Below are 15,392 nucleotides of genomic sequence, written 5' to 3' on the forward strand. Positions count from 1 at the left end.
CTATTAAGTATGATTCAAATCGGTTCATAATCTGGTATATCTGTCATATAAACCGTTCTTGGATCTTGACTTCTTGAGCCAATAAAGCGCGCAATTCTCATCCCATTTAGCTTAAATTTTGCATGAGGTGTTTCGTTATGACTTCCAATAACTGTATTGAAAATGGTTCAAGTCGGTCCATAACCTGATATAGCTGCCATATAAACCGATCTGGAATCGTGACTTCTTGACCCTCTAGAGGGCTCAATTCTCATCCGATTTGGCAGAAATTTTGTACAACGGCTTCTTTCATGACCTTCAACATACTTGTCTAATATGGTCTGAATCGATTAATAGCTTGATACAGCACCAATATAAACCGATCTCCCGATTTTGCTTCTTGAGCCCCTTCAAGGCGCAATTGTTATCCGAATGAACTTAAATATTATAGAATGACTTCTACAATGTTCAGCATTCATTTATGGTCCGAATCGGACTATAACTTGATATGGCTCCAATAGCATAACAGTTCTTATTCAATATTCTTTGTTTGCCTAAAAAGAGATACCGCGCATAGAACTAGTTGAGGTTACTTTTTAACATTTAGAGCGCACAGCAAGCCGATTACTGGCTTAGGTATACGGCCACAGTGGTATGGAGTGGATTTATTTCCACACCCTCTTTTTAACCAAACCTAACCTACTCGATTTCGCTAATATTTTTAAAAGTGAATAGTATAAGACTGGTAGATAGTGTGCATTTTCGTTAGAAATATGGTCCAGATGGGCCTGTATATACATCAATCTACCGATTTGCGGTAGTTTTTTTGGGATACTTTGAATTAACTTTTTTTTTTAAATTCCAAATTTCTTTTTTCCTTTACAGTGTGTTGCATCATTGTCAACATTCTATTGGCGAAGCAACGAGGAGTCTGTTGAAGGCGATCGCCCACAAAAGGCGCCCGTCTTAGAATCCCGTGAAACAGTGTACGCCAGTAATTCACGCGCTGACCCCGTCCAAGGTATGTCATTGCGGGAAAGTTTTGTTACCAAAATTTTATCGTTTTTCATTCAACCAAATGCAGCCAATAAAACGGACTCAGCATTGACAACCATAAAGCCAGCAACGCTATTATTGCTGATAGTCATGGCTCTACTAACATCAAGTGGTTGCTTCGAACAACTCCACTTCAATGGAGTCGTAATGAAAACGAAACCCAACGGCAGCAGAAAAAACTCAACTCAACTGCCGGAAATAGCTAACAAATCAAGTTATGACATTCAAGATAGCAAAATAAAAGACGAACGAAAGGAAGCTAAAAACGAAGATGTCGGCAAGGATGAGCACAAGGATGTCGTAGACAACAATTGCAACTCCCTGAAAGTTGGAGGCAAACAGCAAAACAGCAGACTGCCAAGGAGACAAGTTGACAGAACTTTATCAAACGAAATGCATTCTAATAAGGAAACATCATGTCTGCCAATAATCTTGACAGAACCAACAGCCACAACTTCCATCCTCCTTCAGCACACACTTAATGTGACAACATCCGTTTCCCTTGAAAAAATGTTAGCGGTCTCATGCTGTGCCCAAGAGACTAGCCCGACATTGTCATCGTCTTTGTATGCCTCACCATCATTATCATCATCATCGTCAGCTCCACGACCAACCGTAAGCTTAGCATCAAGGTAGCTATTTAATTAAATTGAATACTACTAAACTTCCAATGCAAGAATCAGCAGTAGCAATGGCACAATTTTTTGTTCGCTATTTCTAATTTAATGTTAGAAAACATTTGCTCCTGATGGGAAGTAATTCACATTCAATGGCATAAAGCAAAAGTTTAGAATTTAGTTTTTAGTTCCTTATCAGTCTCGTGTATTTATAATTTCAAGCAAAAGAATCTGAAAAAGTAAAAAAAAAAAAACAAAAATCGTACCAAAAAAAAAATATGTATGCATATAAAAATGGATGGGAAAAACTTTTTTATTTCCATGCATGCAACTTAAGTTTCAATAAAATTCAGAAACAAATGTACATAGAATTTGTTAAATTTTAAGAGTTTTAAAATCACACCCCCTTCCCTAAGAGAAAAAATTGCCATATTGAAAATATAGAGTTAAGCAGTGGGTAAAGAAAAAAAAACCTAAAATTTACACAACTGAAAATTTAAATTAAATCAAAACGGAAAACATGTTGTACTCTAAGCCATAAATCCTTTATGTGTATTTGTGTGAGTGGTCCATGGAATTGGATCTACTATTTGTTTTTTGTCTCTCTATCTCTGAAAAAAAAACACAAAACAAAACAAAACCATCTTCAAAATATAGCGTTTAAGTTAACTTAGGTAGTCTAAATAATCAAAATCAATTTTTACAACTGTAATAAGAACAAAATGACGCAACGTCATGCAAAACTTTGCCAGAAGAAAAAAAAATTGTGTAACGTTTGTTTAGTTTTGAATTAATATATCGTGTACTATGCCTGAAAATTTTAGAATGCCTTTAAAGTTACTTTGGAAACAAAATGGAATGATATAGGAGTAGATCGGTAAAGAACCCAGCTCATATAAGGCGCCATAACATGGTATGGTCGCAGGGACACCTCAACATACACCTCAACATACACCTCAACATACACCTCAACATACACCTCAACATACACCTCAATATACACCTCAACATACACCTCAACATACACCTCAACATACACCTCAAAATATGCGTCTGAGACAAAAATATGCGATCTAGCCATGTCCGTCCGTCCGTCTGTCTGTCGAAATCACGCTAACTTTCGAAGGAGTAAAGCTAGCCGCCTGAAATTTTGCACAAATACTTGTTATTAGTGTAGATCGGTTGGTATTTTAAATGGACCAAATCGGTCCATGCTTTGATATAGCTGCCATATAGACCGATATAGGGTTTTGACTTCTTGAGCCTCTAGAGGGCGCAATTCTCCGATTTGACTGAAATTTTGCAGGTGGTGTTTTGGTATCACTTCCAACAACTGCACTTTGCATGGTTCAAATCGGTCAATGTTTTGATATAGCTGTCATATATACCGATCTTGGGTCTTGACATCTTCAGCCTCTAGGGGGCGCAATTCTCGCCCGAGTTAACTGAACGTAGTGTTTTGGTATCACTTCCAAAAACTGTGCTAAGTATGATTAAAATCGGTTCATAATCTGGTATAGCTGCCATTTAAACCGAACTTGAATGTTGAATTCTTGAGCCAATAGATCGCGCAATCCGATTTGGCTGAAATTTTGTATGGGGTGTTTTGTTTTAACTTCCAATAACTGTGCTGAGTATGGCGTAAATCGGTATAGAACCTGATATAGCTGCCATATAAATCGATATGGGATCTTGATCACACTTCCAACAACTGTGTTAAGTATGATTAAAATCCGTTCATAATCTGGTACAGCTGCCATATAAACCGACCTGGGATCTTGACTTCTTGAGCCAATAGAGCGAGCAATTCTCATCCGATTTGACTGAAATTTTGCATGATGTGTTTTGTTATAACTTCCAATAACTGTGCTGAGTATGGCGTAAATCGGTATAGAACCTGATATAGCTGCCATATAAATCGATATGGGATCTTGACTTCTTGAGCCACTAGAGGGCACAATTCTCATCCGCTTTATAGAACGGCTTCTCTCATGACCTTCAACATACGTCTCTAATATGGTCTGAATTGATCAATAGCTTGATACAGCTCCCATATAAACCTATCTTCCGATTTAGCTTCGTGAGCCCCTACAAGGCGTAATTCATATCCGAGTGAACTGAAATATTACACAATGCATTCATTTGTGGTCCGAATCGGACTTCAACTTGATATAGCTCCAATAGCATAACAGATCTTATTCAATATTCTTTGTTTGCCTAAAAAGAGATACCGAGCATAGAACTCGATAAATGCCATCCATAATGGAGGGTATATAAGATTCGACCCGGCCGAATTTGGCACGCTCTTACTTGTTTTAAATCGAATTTTATTGCAAATGCAAATTTGCCCATGAACATTCCATTAGGGAATTGGGGCAAAAACTTCTCACATATCAATGAGTGCAGTCCGATTTAATTTGAAGCTCAATGATAAGGGACCTCCTTGTTATAGCCGAGTCCGAACGGCGTGACGCAGTACAACACCTCTTTGTGGAGAAGTTTTTACATGGCTGCCATACCAAATGGTACAGAACCTCCCAAATGTCGCCAGCATAAGGAGAGGATAATCACCGCTGAAAGTGTTCATGATGTTCTCGCCAGTATTCGAACGCAAGTGTTCAGCTTCATAGGCGGACATGGTAACCTCTGCATAACAATGGCTTGAGACTTTTGTTGCTGTGCAATAATGCTTATTGAGTTATTTCATCAGGAATAAAGGGATGTCGATAGGCTAGAGCAAGACTACCGAACATGAAAACATGAGTTCAAATCATGCGTAGAGAGAGTGACAGAGAAAAAAAAAGAGAGAGCAAAGGAGAGAACGAACGAGGCAAGCAGCACGGGCCCAACAAAAGAAAGTACAAAACTCCACCACGCCAAAGCTAGAGTAGCAAATTCACATATGATGGATGGTTGGTTAAATTGTTTTTTGTTTTGCTTATGGACATACTGTTGCTATATTTTGGCTTAAACATAGTCCCTTTCAATAATAAATTTGTACTTTGGGTCGTTGAAATTCAAAATAATTTGTTGCAGGAAAATTAACAAATTTCGTCGTCGTTTTTTAACAAAAGTTGTTGTTTTAAAAATTTTTTTTTTTTTTGTGTGTACAAGAGTACAAAATAAAATCATAGATTTTGAGAGCCAAATGCTGATACATGGCATCTTACTGCTTCAAATTTTAGAAAAAAAAGGCGTAAGCTCTGATATTGACAGTAAGTGGTACGAGTGTAAAAGGATCTCTTTCAAATTTTGTAAATTCTAGGTAAGAAATGCGGCTTTTGTGCGTTCAAATTTCACCTGTTCAATGCCTTCAATCGAAAAATAGGGCAATATGGCAGCTGAATACAAATATGTTCGGATCTAGTACATACTCAGATGTTGAAGGGTGTATGAAACTTACAGTAACGGCGAAAATGGTTAGTAAAAGCTTATTTCGGGGAACAAACTCTTAAATCGGGAGATCGATTCATCTAAATTCGCCACCGATGTTCATTGAAATCAACGTAATAATTTAAACGACTTTTATAAACTCAAAATGTCTTATCAGGAGATTGGTATAAATGGTGCTATTGTATATTAAGATATAGACCATCTTTGAACCTAAAGTTCAATAGAGAGATTTTAATAATCGACAATGTAATGTGTAAACTTTGAAAGTTTGAAAATGTATAATTTGATGTGTTGCAAAAGGAATAGCTAAATAGCCAACTTTTAGGTGGTGTGTATAGAAACATATACCGCATTTTTGCCTTGTCGAACATTTGGAAGGTTTTGGAAGGATTTTTCTTAAAGTTTGGTAGGAAATTAATTTCTTGAGTGGCAGCACTGGTCATAAGCCGATTGAATTTCTTCAAAATAAAATTAAAAACTGAAATTTTTTGGTGGTATCCAAGTCTTGGTTCTTTAGAATTTGGCACATGATCGATTTCTTGTTGAATAGCTTATTATGACCACCACTCTATAAAACGTGGCCATTAAATTTCCCATATTGACTAATAAGAACCCATTCCCTGATGTAGTCCTGATACATCCATCGATCCGCAATATATCTCTTGATGTTTTATGTTTAGTTTTTGTTTGTTTATCTTCTGCGCTCATTCTAAAATCTCTGACACCAAGTTTCGAGGTGTTTCCCACAACTTGATCTTTCCATCGGGCATTTGGTCTTCCCGGGTTGTGTGTACCACCGTGTTTGCCTTCAAAAGACTTCTTTGCTGGAGCTTCTTCATCCATTCTGACAACATGACCTAGCCAACGCAGCCGTTGTGTTTTGATGCGTGTAACTATGCTATCGTCGTCATACAGCTCTAACAGCTCGTGCTTCATACGTCGCCTATATTCTCCATTAACGCAAACTGATCCATATATTTGACGAAGATTCTTTCTCTCAATCACTCCAAGCACTGCCTCATCTGCTTCCCAAGTACCCATGCTTCAGAACCATATAACAGCACGGATAGTATCAGTGTCTTGTATAGTGTAATCTTCGTCTGTCGAGAGCTGGCCTTGTTTCTAAACTGCTTACATAGTCCAAAGTAGCATCTGTTTGACAGTATTATTCTTCGTTTAATCTCAAAACTGGAGTCATTCGTTTTGGTTACAGCTGTGCTGAGGTAGATAAAGTTACTGACTGTCTCAAAGTTGTGGTTCCCAACTTTCTCCATCCTCTTTTATCTGCTGGGTTGTGCAAGGCTTCTTGGGAATTAAAAACATCCATTTCATTTTATCTCCATTTACTGCCAGACCCATTTTCACTGACCCTCTTTTGATTCTTTCAAAGGCTGCGGTTACTACTTCCGGTGACCGACCATTGATATCGATGTCGTCGGCATAGGCGAGTAGCATGTGGATATTAAAGAGATCACACGATAGGCTGTCTCCTTGTCTAAAACCTCGTTTGGTATTAAATGGTTCGGAGAGGTTCTTTCCTATTCTTACTGAGGAACGCGTATCAGCAAGTGACATCCTGCAGAGTCTTATTACTTTTGCAGGGATACCAAACTCAGACATGGCTTGAAATACCTTTGAACGTAAAGGGCTATCGAATTCGGCTTTGTAGTCAACAAAGAGATGGTAGGTGTTGATTTGTCCTTCTTGGGTCTTTTCTAGGATTTGGCGCAGTGTGAATATATGGTCTAGGGGGGATTTACCAGGTCTAAAGCTGCATTGATAGGGCCCAATTAATTTTAATTTTTAACACAGTACGCTCGAGAGTATCTTGTATGTGTAGTTGGCACATTCCGTCTTGTCTCCTTTCTCGTATACGGGACAAAATATGTTGAGGTTCCAATCATCGGGTATGCGTTCGTCTAGCTAGATTGCGCAGATAAGCTGTTGCATACGCCTTATCAGCGTTTCGCCTCCGGTCTTAAATAGTTCAGCGGGTATGTCCCAGTGAATTTCATAGAAATCGGTTCAGATTTAGTTATAGCTCTCATATATATTTATATTGCCCGATTTTTACTCATATAGCCACTGCAAGCGCATTTATTGACCAATCTTCCCAAAACTTTGTACAACGCTTTCCTCGGCGACTATTACAATATCTATAAAGTTTTCTCGAATTCGGTTCAGATTCAGATATAGCTCCCATATATATGTTCGTCCGATTTACAGTAACAATGCAATAAAATGGTCTATTATTAACCGATTTTCTCGACATTGGGCAGGGAGAATTTTCTTATGTCTTTCGACATTACTGGTTAATTTCATAGAAATCGGTTCAGATTTAGATATAGCTCCCATATATACGTTCGTCCGATTTGTAGTAATAATGCAATAAAAAGGTCATTTGTCAACCGATTCTCTCGAAATTTGGCAGGAAGAATTTTGTTATGACTTTCGATATTACCGGTTAATTTCATAGAAATCGGTTTAGTGTTAGATATAACTGCCATTCATATATCGCCCGATTTTCACTCCTAGAGCCACTAAAAGCGTATTTATTGACCAATCTTCCCAAAAATTTTGTACAACGCTATCTTTGTCGACTTCCACAATATCTATAAACTTCGGTCGAAATCGGTTCAGATTTAGATATAGCTCCCATATATATGTTCGTCCGATTTGCAGTAATAATGCAATAAAATGGTCATTTGTCAACCGATTCTCTCGAAATTTTGCAGAAAGAATTTTCTTCTAACTCCTAATGTTACCATGAAATTTCATGGAAATCGGTTAAGGGTTCAATATAGCTGCTATACATGTATATCGCCCGATTTCCATTCCTAGAACCACTACAAGCGCATTAATTGACCACTCTTGCCAAAATTGTACACAACGTTTTCTTCGACGACTACCACGATATCTATAAAGTTTTCTCGAAATCGGTTCAGATTAGCATATAGCTCCCATATTTATGTTCGTCAGATTTTGGATAATTTACGTTTGATAATACGTTTTGAACATATTTTTATACCCACCATCGTAGGATAGGGGGTATATTCATTTAGTCATTCCATTTGCAACACATCGAAATATCAATTTCCGACCCTACAAAGTATATAAATATATGTCGGATTGTCGTAAAAGTCTAAGAAGATTTAACGATGTCCGTGTGTCTGTCCGTCCGTCTGTTGTAATCACTCTAGAGCCTTGAGATATTGAACTGAAGTTCGGCTCAGACACGTATTTTTGATGCACACTGGTTAAGTTCTTTAACGGGCCAATCAAACCATATTTGGATATAGCTGCTATAACGACCGATTTTCCGATAAAGGGTCTATTGCCCATAAATGCTTTATATTTCATCCGATTTTGCTGAAATTTGTAACAGTGAGTAGTTTTAGGCCTCCCGCCATCTGACCCAAATATGGTTCATACCGGACTATATTTATATATAGCTGTCATATAGACCGATCTGGCGATAAAGGGTCTGAAGCCCATAAAAGCTTTATTTATAACCCGATTTCGCTGAAATTTGAAACAGAGGGTTATTTGAAGCATCCTAATATCTGACCCAAAATATGGATCAAATCGGACTATATTTAGGTATATATATAGACCGATCTCCCGATTAAGGGTCTAAAGCCCATAAAAGCTTTATTTTTCATCCGATTTCGCTGAAATTCGTAACAGTGAGTAGTTTTAGTCCTAACATAGAACCCAAATGTGGTTCAGTTCGGACTATATTTAGATATGGCTGCCATATAGACCGATCTCCCGATAAAGGGTCTAAAGCCCATAAAAGTTTTATTTTTTAACCGATTTCGCTGAAATTTAAAACATTGAGTAGTTTAGTTCTAACATAGGACCCAAATGTGGTTCAGACTATATTTAGATATAGATGCCATATAGACCGGAGGCCTCCGTAGCGCAGAGGTTAGCATGTCCGCCTGTGACGCTAAACGCCTAGGTTCGAATTCTGGTGAGACGATCAGAAAAAATTTTCAGCGGTGGTTTTCCCCTCATAATGCTGGCAACATTTGTAAGGTACTTAATGCCATGTCAAACTTTTCTCCAAAGATAAGTCGCACAGCGTCACGCCGTTCGGACTCGGCTATAAAAAGGAGGTCCCTTATCATCGAGCTTAAAAAACTTGATCCAGACTGCACTCATTGATATGTCAGAAGTTTGCCCAAGTTTCTTAGTGGCATGTTCATGGGAAAAATTTTGCATTTGCTTAGACCGATCTTCCGATAAAGGGCCTGAAGCCCATAAAAGCTCTATTTATTACCTGATTTGGCTGAAATTTGAAACCTTACGTATTTTTAGGCCACCGGGCATCCGACCCAAATATGGTGAAGATCAAACTGTGTTTAGATATAGCTGTCATATAGACCATATAAAACTTCTCTCCAAAGAGGTGTCGCACTGCGTCACGGCCCCTTATCATTGAGCTTAAACTTGAATTGGAATGCACTCATTGATAGGTGAGAAGTTTGCCCCTGTTCCTTAGTGGAATGTTCATGGTTAAAATTTGCATTTGTCATATAGACCAAAGTGCTGATTAAGGGTCTGAAGCTCATAAAAGCTTTGTTTATTACCCAATTTTGTTGAAATTTGAAATAAAAAATTCAACAGTGACTCCATATCCGTGTCGAATTTCAATGTATAACTTATCCAATTTTCATCGGATTGTGACAAAAGGGGGTTTCCATATATACCCGAGGTGGTGGGTATCCAAAGTTCGGCCTGGCCGAACATAATGCCGTTTTACTTGTTTTTGCTCGTTTTATCTCGTTTACCGAAAAAAAATATATTTTACTTTCATTTGGGCCAGCAGAAAAAGCTGTCATATGTATTCTGCATTCGATATTCTGCTCTAATTCAATACAATGAGTAGCAGTACGACTTTGATTTAATTAGTCTTTCCTTACTTGACTTTCATTGAAGGTATTTCAATAAAATCATATTACTATTCTTGTCCATATTTGTTATTCCTCCAGTTGTGAAGAAATGGTAATAAACAATATCCGTTTCACATTTCCTTTGTAGCCTCTTCAACATAATTTTGGCATTCGTTTTAAACATTTTCAGGATATAGTTCCTGTTATTATTTCAAAACTAATAACGAACACAAACTTTTCATCCATGGGCTAGTAGAAGATATAAAACAAAAAGTCTTAAATTATTAACAAAAACATATCGTAACATTAAATAGAACTAAAAAGAATTGCCAAAGTTTTTTTTTACTTAAAACAAAGGAGAAAAAATACAATATTTATATTTGGATTATGTCTATTGTACAATTGCAACAAAATAACTCATAATGCATAATGCCTTTTTGTAATTGAAACTAAATAATTTCCAAAATGTTCATTTCTGTTTTATAGGAAATAATTCATAATACTAAATTTTACATAATAGTTTATATCAAAAAAAAAAAAAAAACACAATTACATTTGAAATAAAAAAAAAACTTATTTGCAAGCTCTTACTAAAAACATTCCATATATTTTGCTATAATTACACAACAAAAATATTGAATGCACTTAGGAAGAAAATGTTTTTCCAATATTGTGAACTTGTAAATAAATTGGAACACCGTAGAGAAATGTCAGGGGATGGTTGAGTAACTTTGTAATTATGGCAGAATATGTGATTTTTCTTTTCTTTTCGAGACACTCTCTTACATAGTATGATTTCATTATAAATATAAACTTACCAAAGCAAATAAACTCACCAATTGGAATTCCCTTACTTAAAAATAGTCACAACTTGCTCTCGAATACAAAACAATAGCTAAGACTTCCTTTTTCGCTAGAGAATCAACCACTTATTTACATTTATCAAAAATTACGATGCAAAAATACCAAAAAAAACAAAAACTTGTAAATTAAATAAAACATAGAATATAGCATGTATTTTAATTAATCTCGAAATCAAATCCGCCACTAAGAAAAAAAACCAACACGGAAAATTTATAAAACAAAAACCCAATAAGATGTGAAAAAAAATACCTGTATATTAGTGTATAAGTGTATATTCGTTCTTTTTTAAGCATTAAGGTCAACTTGCCATATAAAACCACAAAGCGAAGCCCAAACAAAAACTCTTAAAATTAAAGAACATTTCTTCATACACACAAAACACCGAACATAATTATTTTATTACTATTCTGATGATACATTTACATACAAACATAAAGAAAAGAAAAAAAAGAACAAAAACTCTACAATTGAAAATTGTGTAAATATTTGAGGTAATAGCATTAAAGAAATGATAACAAAGTAATATATGCATATATCAAATCTAATTAAGCATACAATTTAATTAATTAATTATTGAATAATGACAACACAACCAAACTAAATGAGAAAATTCAATGTATTACAAAAACAAAACCGATGGAAGTCACTTAAATCAAAAATAAAAATAATAACGATAAAATTAAAACAAAAATTTACTAAATAAATATTTGTTTCAAGAAAAAATGTCAATTATTTGTTTTTTAATTTCAAGTCTTCAAAGTCATGAATTGGGTTAAGTAAGTATAATGGGATACTAGCTATAAGCTCACGAAACTTAAAGATTCATTCTTCTTTATGTTGAAATGTTTAACATTTCTTGCGAGTATGTCTTAAGGTTATGTTAGGTTGAAACAAGTAACAGCTTGCTAAGTTCGGACGAGCCGAATCTCGGGAACCCACCATCATGGATTCTGCTAAAATATGGGAGCCGATCTGTCTATAGAACGATAGGACCGTACTTGGCTCAGTTGTTGAGAGTCATAACGGAATACTATATGCAAAATTTCAACTAAATTGGACAAAAGTTGCGGCTTGTAAGGGTTGAAGAAGTCAAATCGGGAGATCGGTTTAAATGGAAGCTATATCAGGTTCTAGACCGATTTGGACAGTACACTTCAGAATTTTTCGGACATCGTTGGATTTGTGAGGAAAATGTCTTTCCGTAGTGGACAGTACTTAGCACAGTTATTGGAAGTCACAACAGAACACCATGTGCAAAGTTTCAGCTAAATCGGACGAAAATTGCGGCTTGTAAGGGTTGAAGAAGTCAAATCGGGAGATTGTTTAAAATGGGAGCTATATCAAGTTCATGACCGATTTGAACAGTACAAAGCACAGTTGTTGGAAATCACAACAGAACACCATATGCAAAATTTCAGCTAAATCGGACAAAAATTGCTGCTTGGAAGGGTTGAAGAAGTCAAATCGGGAGATCGTTTAAAATGGAAGCTATATCAAGTTCTTGACCGATTTGGACAGTACTTGGCTCAGTTGTTGGAAGTCATAACAGAACACTATATGCGAAATTTTATCTAAATCGGAGAAAAATTGCGGCTTGTAAGGGTTGAAGAAGTCAAATCGGGAGATCGGTTTATATGGGAGCTATATCAGGTTATAGACCGATTTGGACAGTACGTAGCACATTTGTTGGAAGTTACAACATAACACCATATGCAAAATTTCAAGAAGTCAAATCGGGAGATCGGTTTATATGGGAGCTATATCAGGTTCTTGACCGATTTGAACAGTACTTAGCACAGTTGTTGAAAGTTATGACAGAACACTATGTGCAAAATTTCTGCCAAATCGGACAAAAATTGCGGCTTCCAGGGGCTCAAGAAGTCAAACTGAGCTATATCAGGTTCGTGACCGATTTGGACAGTACTTAGCACAGTTATTGGAAGTCACAACAGAACACTATATACATTGGATACTATATACATTATTGGAAGTCACAACAGAACACTGTATACAAAATTTCAGCGAAATGCGACGAAAATTGCGTCTTGTAAGGGTTGAAGAAGTCAAATTGGGATCGGTTTATATGGGAGCTATATCAGGATCGTGCCTGATTTGGACATAACTAAGCACAGTTGTTGAAAGTTATAACAGAACACCATATGCAAAATTTCAGCTAAATCGGACAAAAATTGCGGCTAGTAAGGGTTGAAGAAGTCAAAAATTGCGGCTTGTAAGGGTTAAAGAAATCAAATCGGGAGATCGGTTTATATGGGAGCTATTTCAGGCTCGTGACTCATTTGGACATAACTGTTGTTAAAAGTTTTAACAAAACACTATATGCAAAATTTCAGCCCAAACGGACAAAAATTGAGGCTTCCAGGGGCTTAGGAATTCAAATCGGGAGATCGGTTTATATGGAAGCTATATCAGGTTCTTTACCGATTTAGACTGAACTTGGCACAGTTGTTGGAAGTTATAACAAAACACTACGTGCAAAATTTCAGCCAAATCGTATGAAAATTGCGGCTTTCATGGCCTGAAGAAGTCAAATCGGGAGATCGGTTTACATGGGAGCTATATCCAAATCTGAACCGATACAACCCATTTGCATTCCCCAAAGACCTACATGAATATAAAGTATCTGTGCAAAATTTCCGGCAGCTAGCTTTACGGGTGCGACCTCTATCGTGATTTCGTCAGACGGACGGACGAACATGGCTAGATCGACTCAGAATGTCGAGACAATCAAGCATATATATATACATACTTTGCATGGTCATACAAACCGATACAAACCATATTTGGGACGGACGTCGGGAGACCAAAAACTACCCACACTTACAAATTTCAACGAAATCGGGTAATAAATAGAGATTTTATAGACTTCAGACCCTTTTTCGGCAGATCGGTCAATATCGCAGCTATATCTGAATATAGTCCGATCTGTACCATATTTGGGTCCGATGTTGGGAGGCGTAAAACTGCGCACTATTCCAAATTTCAGCGAAATCGGATAAAAAATAAAGCTTTTAATGGCCTTCAGAACCCTTATCGGGAGATCGGTCTATATGACAGCTATATCTAAATATAGTCCGATCTGAACCATATTTACGTTAAAATAACTTAAAAAAAAGCCACTGCTCTAAATTTTGGCCTTAAAGCTTTTAAGGCCTTCAGACGCTTTATCAGGAGTTCGGTCTATATGGCAGCTATATCTAAATATAGCCCAATCTGTACCATATTTGAGTCCGATATTGAGAGGCTTAAAACTGCGCACTATTCCAAATCGGATAAAACATAAAGCTTTTATGGGCTTCAGACCCCTTATCGGGAGATCGGTCTATATGGAAGCTATATCTAAATATAGTGCGATCTGAATCATATTTACGTCAGATGTCGGGAGGCTTAAAATAACCTACTGCTTTAAATTTTAGCGAAATCGGGTAATAAATAAAGCTTTTATGGCCTTCAGACCCTCTATCGGGAGATCGGTCTATATGGCAGCTATATCTAAATATGGACCGATCTAATCCATATTTATGTCAGATGTCGGAGACCACCGTAGTGCAGAGGTTAGCATGTCCGCCTATGACGCTGAACGCCTGGGTTCGAATCCTGGCGAAACCATCAGAAAAAAATTTCCAGCGGTGGTTTTCCCCTCATAATGCTGGCAACATTTGTGAGGTACTATGCCATGTAAAACTTCTCTCCAAAGAGGTGTCGCACTGCAGCACGCCGTTCGGACTCGGCTACAAAAAGGAGGTCCCTTATAATTGAGCTTAAACTTGAATTAGACTGCACTCATTGATATGTGAGAAGTTTGCCCCTGTTCCTTATTGGAATGTTCATGGGCAAAATTTGCAATGATTAAACAATCCGTAAAAAATTTCAAACAAATATGTTCAAACTGTAATAACTACGGTTGACAAATGACAACATTTTTGTAAACTACCCTAAATCTGACGTACATAAAATTGAGAGCTATATCTAAATCTGAACCGATTTTGAGCAAACTTCTCAGATATTGTAATAGTTGCCGAGAAAAAAGAAAAAGAGAAGTTTTGGCAATATTTATCAATAAGTGCGCTAGCAGTGGCTCTAGAAGTGAAAATCGGGCGATATACATACAGGGTGGCTGATGAAAGCCGCTACCAAAAAAAAATGTAATAACTTTTTTTCTATTTAATAATAATAATTTAATAATTAATTTAATTAATTAATTAATTAATTTAATTAATAATAATTTAATAATTAATTTAATAATTTAATTTAACATGAATAAAAGAAAAATGTATTCCATACACCGAAAAAAAAAATGTAGCAATATTCATCATTGTAGCAATATTCATCAGCCACCCTGTATATTACAGCTATATCTACGTCTGGGCCGATTTCTATGAAATTCACCAGTAATGTCAAAAAATCTTATGTGCCAAATTACGAAAGTATCGGTTAACAAATAACCACTTTATGGCAATTTTTCTCAAAATCGGACCAACATATATATGTTAGCTATACTTAATCTAAACCGATTTCGACCAAACTTCTCAGATATTGTGGTAGTCGTCGAGGATAATGTTGGCAA

General features: G+C 36.5%; 1 protein-coding gene across 2 annotated transcripts in view; it reads left to right on the plus strand.

The window, feature by feature from the left end:
* Positions 1-11,536, plus strand: part of LOC106083240 (uncharacterized) — a 440,964-nt gene extending 429,428 nt beyond the window's left edge. The window contains exons 6-7 of one of the 2 annotated variants that reach the window (XM_013246152.2): positions 865-1,000; positions 1,064-11,536. In XM_013246152.2, the coding sequence (XP_013101606.2) occupies positions 865-1,000; positions 1,064-1,671 (744 nt within the window). In that variant the 3' untranslated portion in view covers positions 1,672-11,536. Of the gene's footprint in view, positions 1-864 lie in introns of both variants that reach the window. The other variant, XM_013246151.2, reaches the window with a different exon arrangement.
* The last annotated feature ends 3,856 nt before the right edge of the window (positions 11,537-15,392 follow it).

This window comes from Stomoxys calcitrans, chromosome 3 (genome assembly GCF_963082655.1).
Source record: "Stomoxys calcitrans chromosome 3, idStoCalc2.1, whole genome shotgun sequence".
Lineage (NCBI taxonomy): Eukaryota > Metazoa > Arthropoda > Insecta > Diptera > Muscidae > Stomoxys > Stomoxys calcitrans.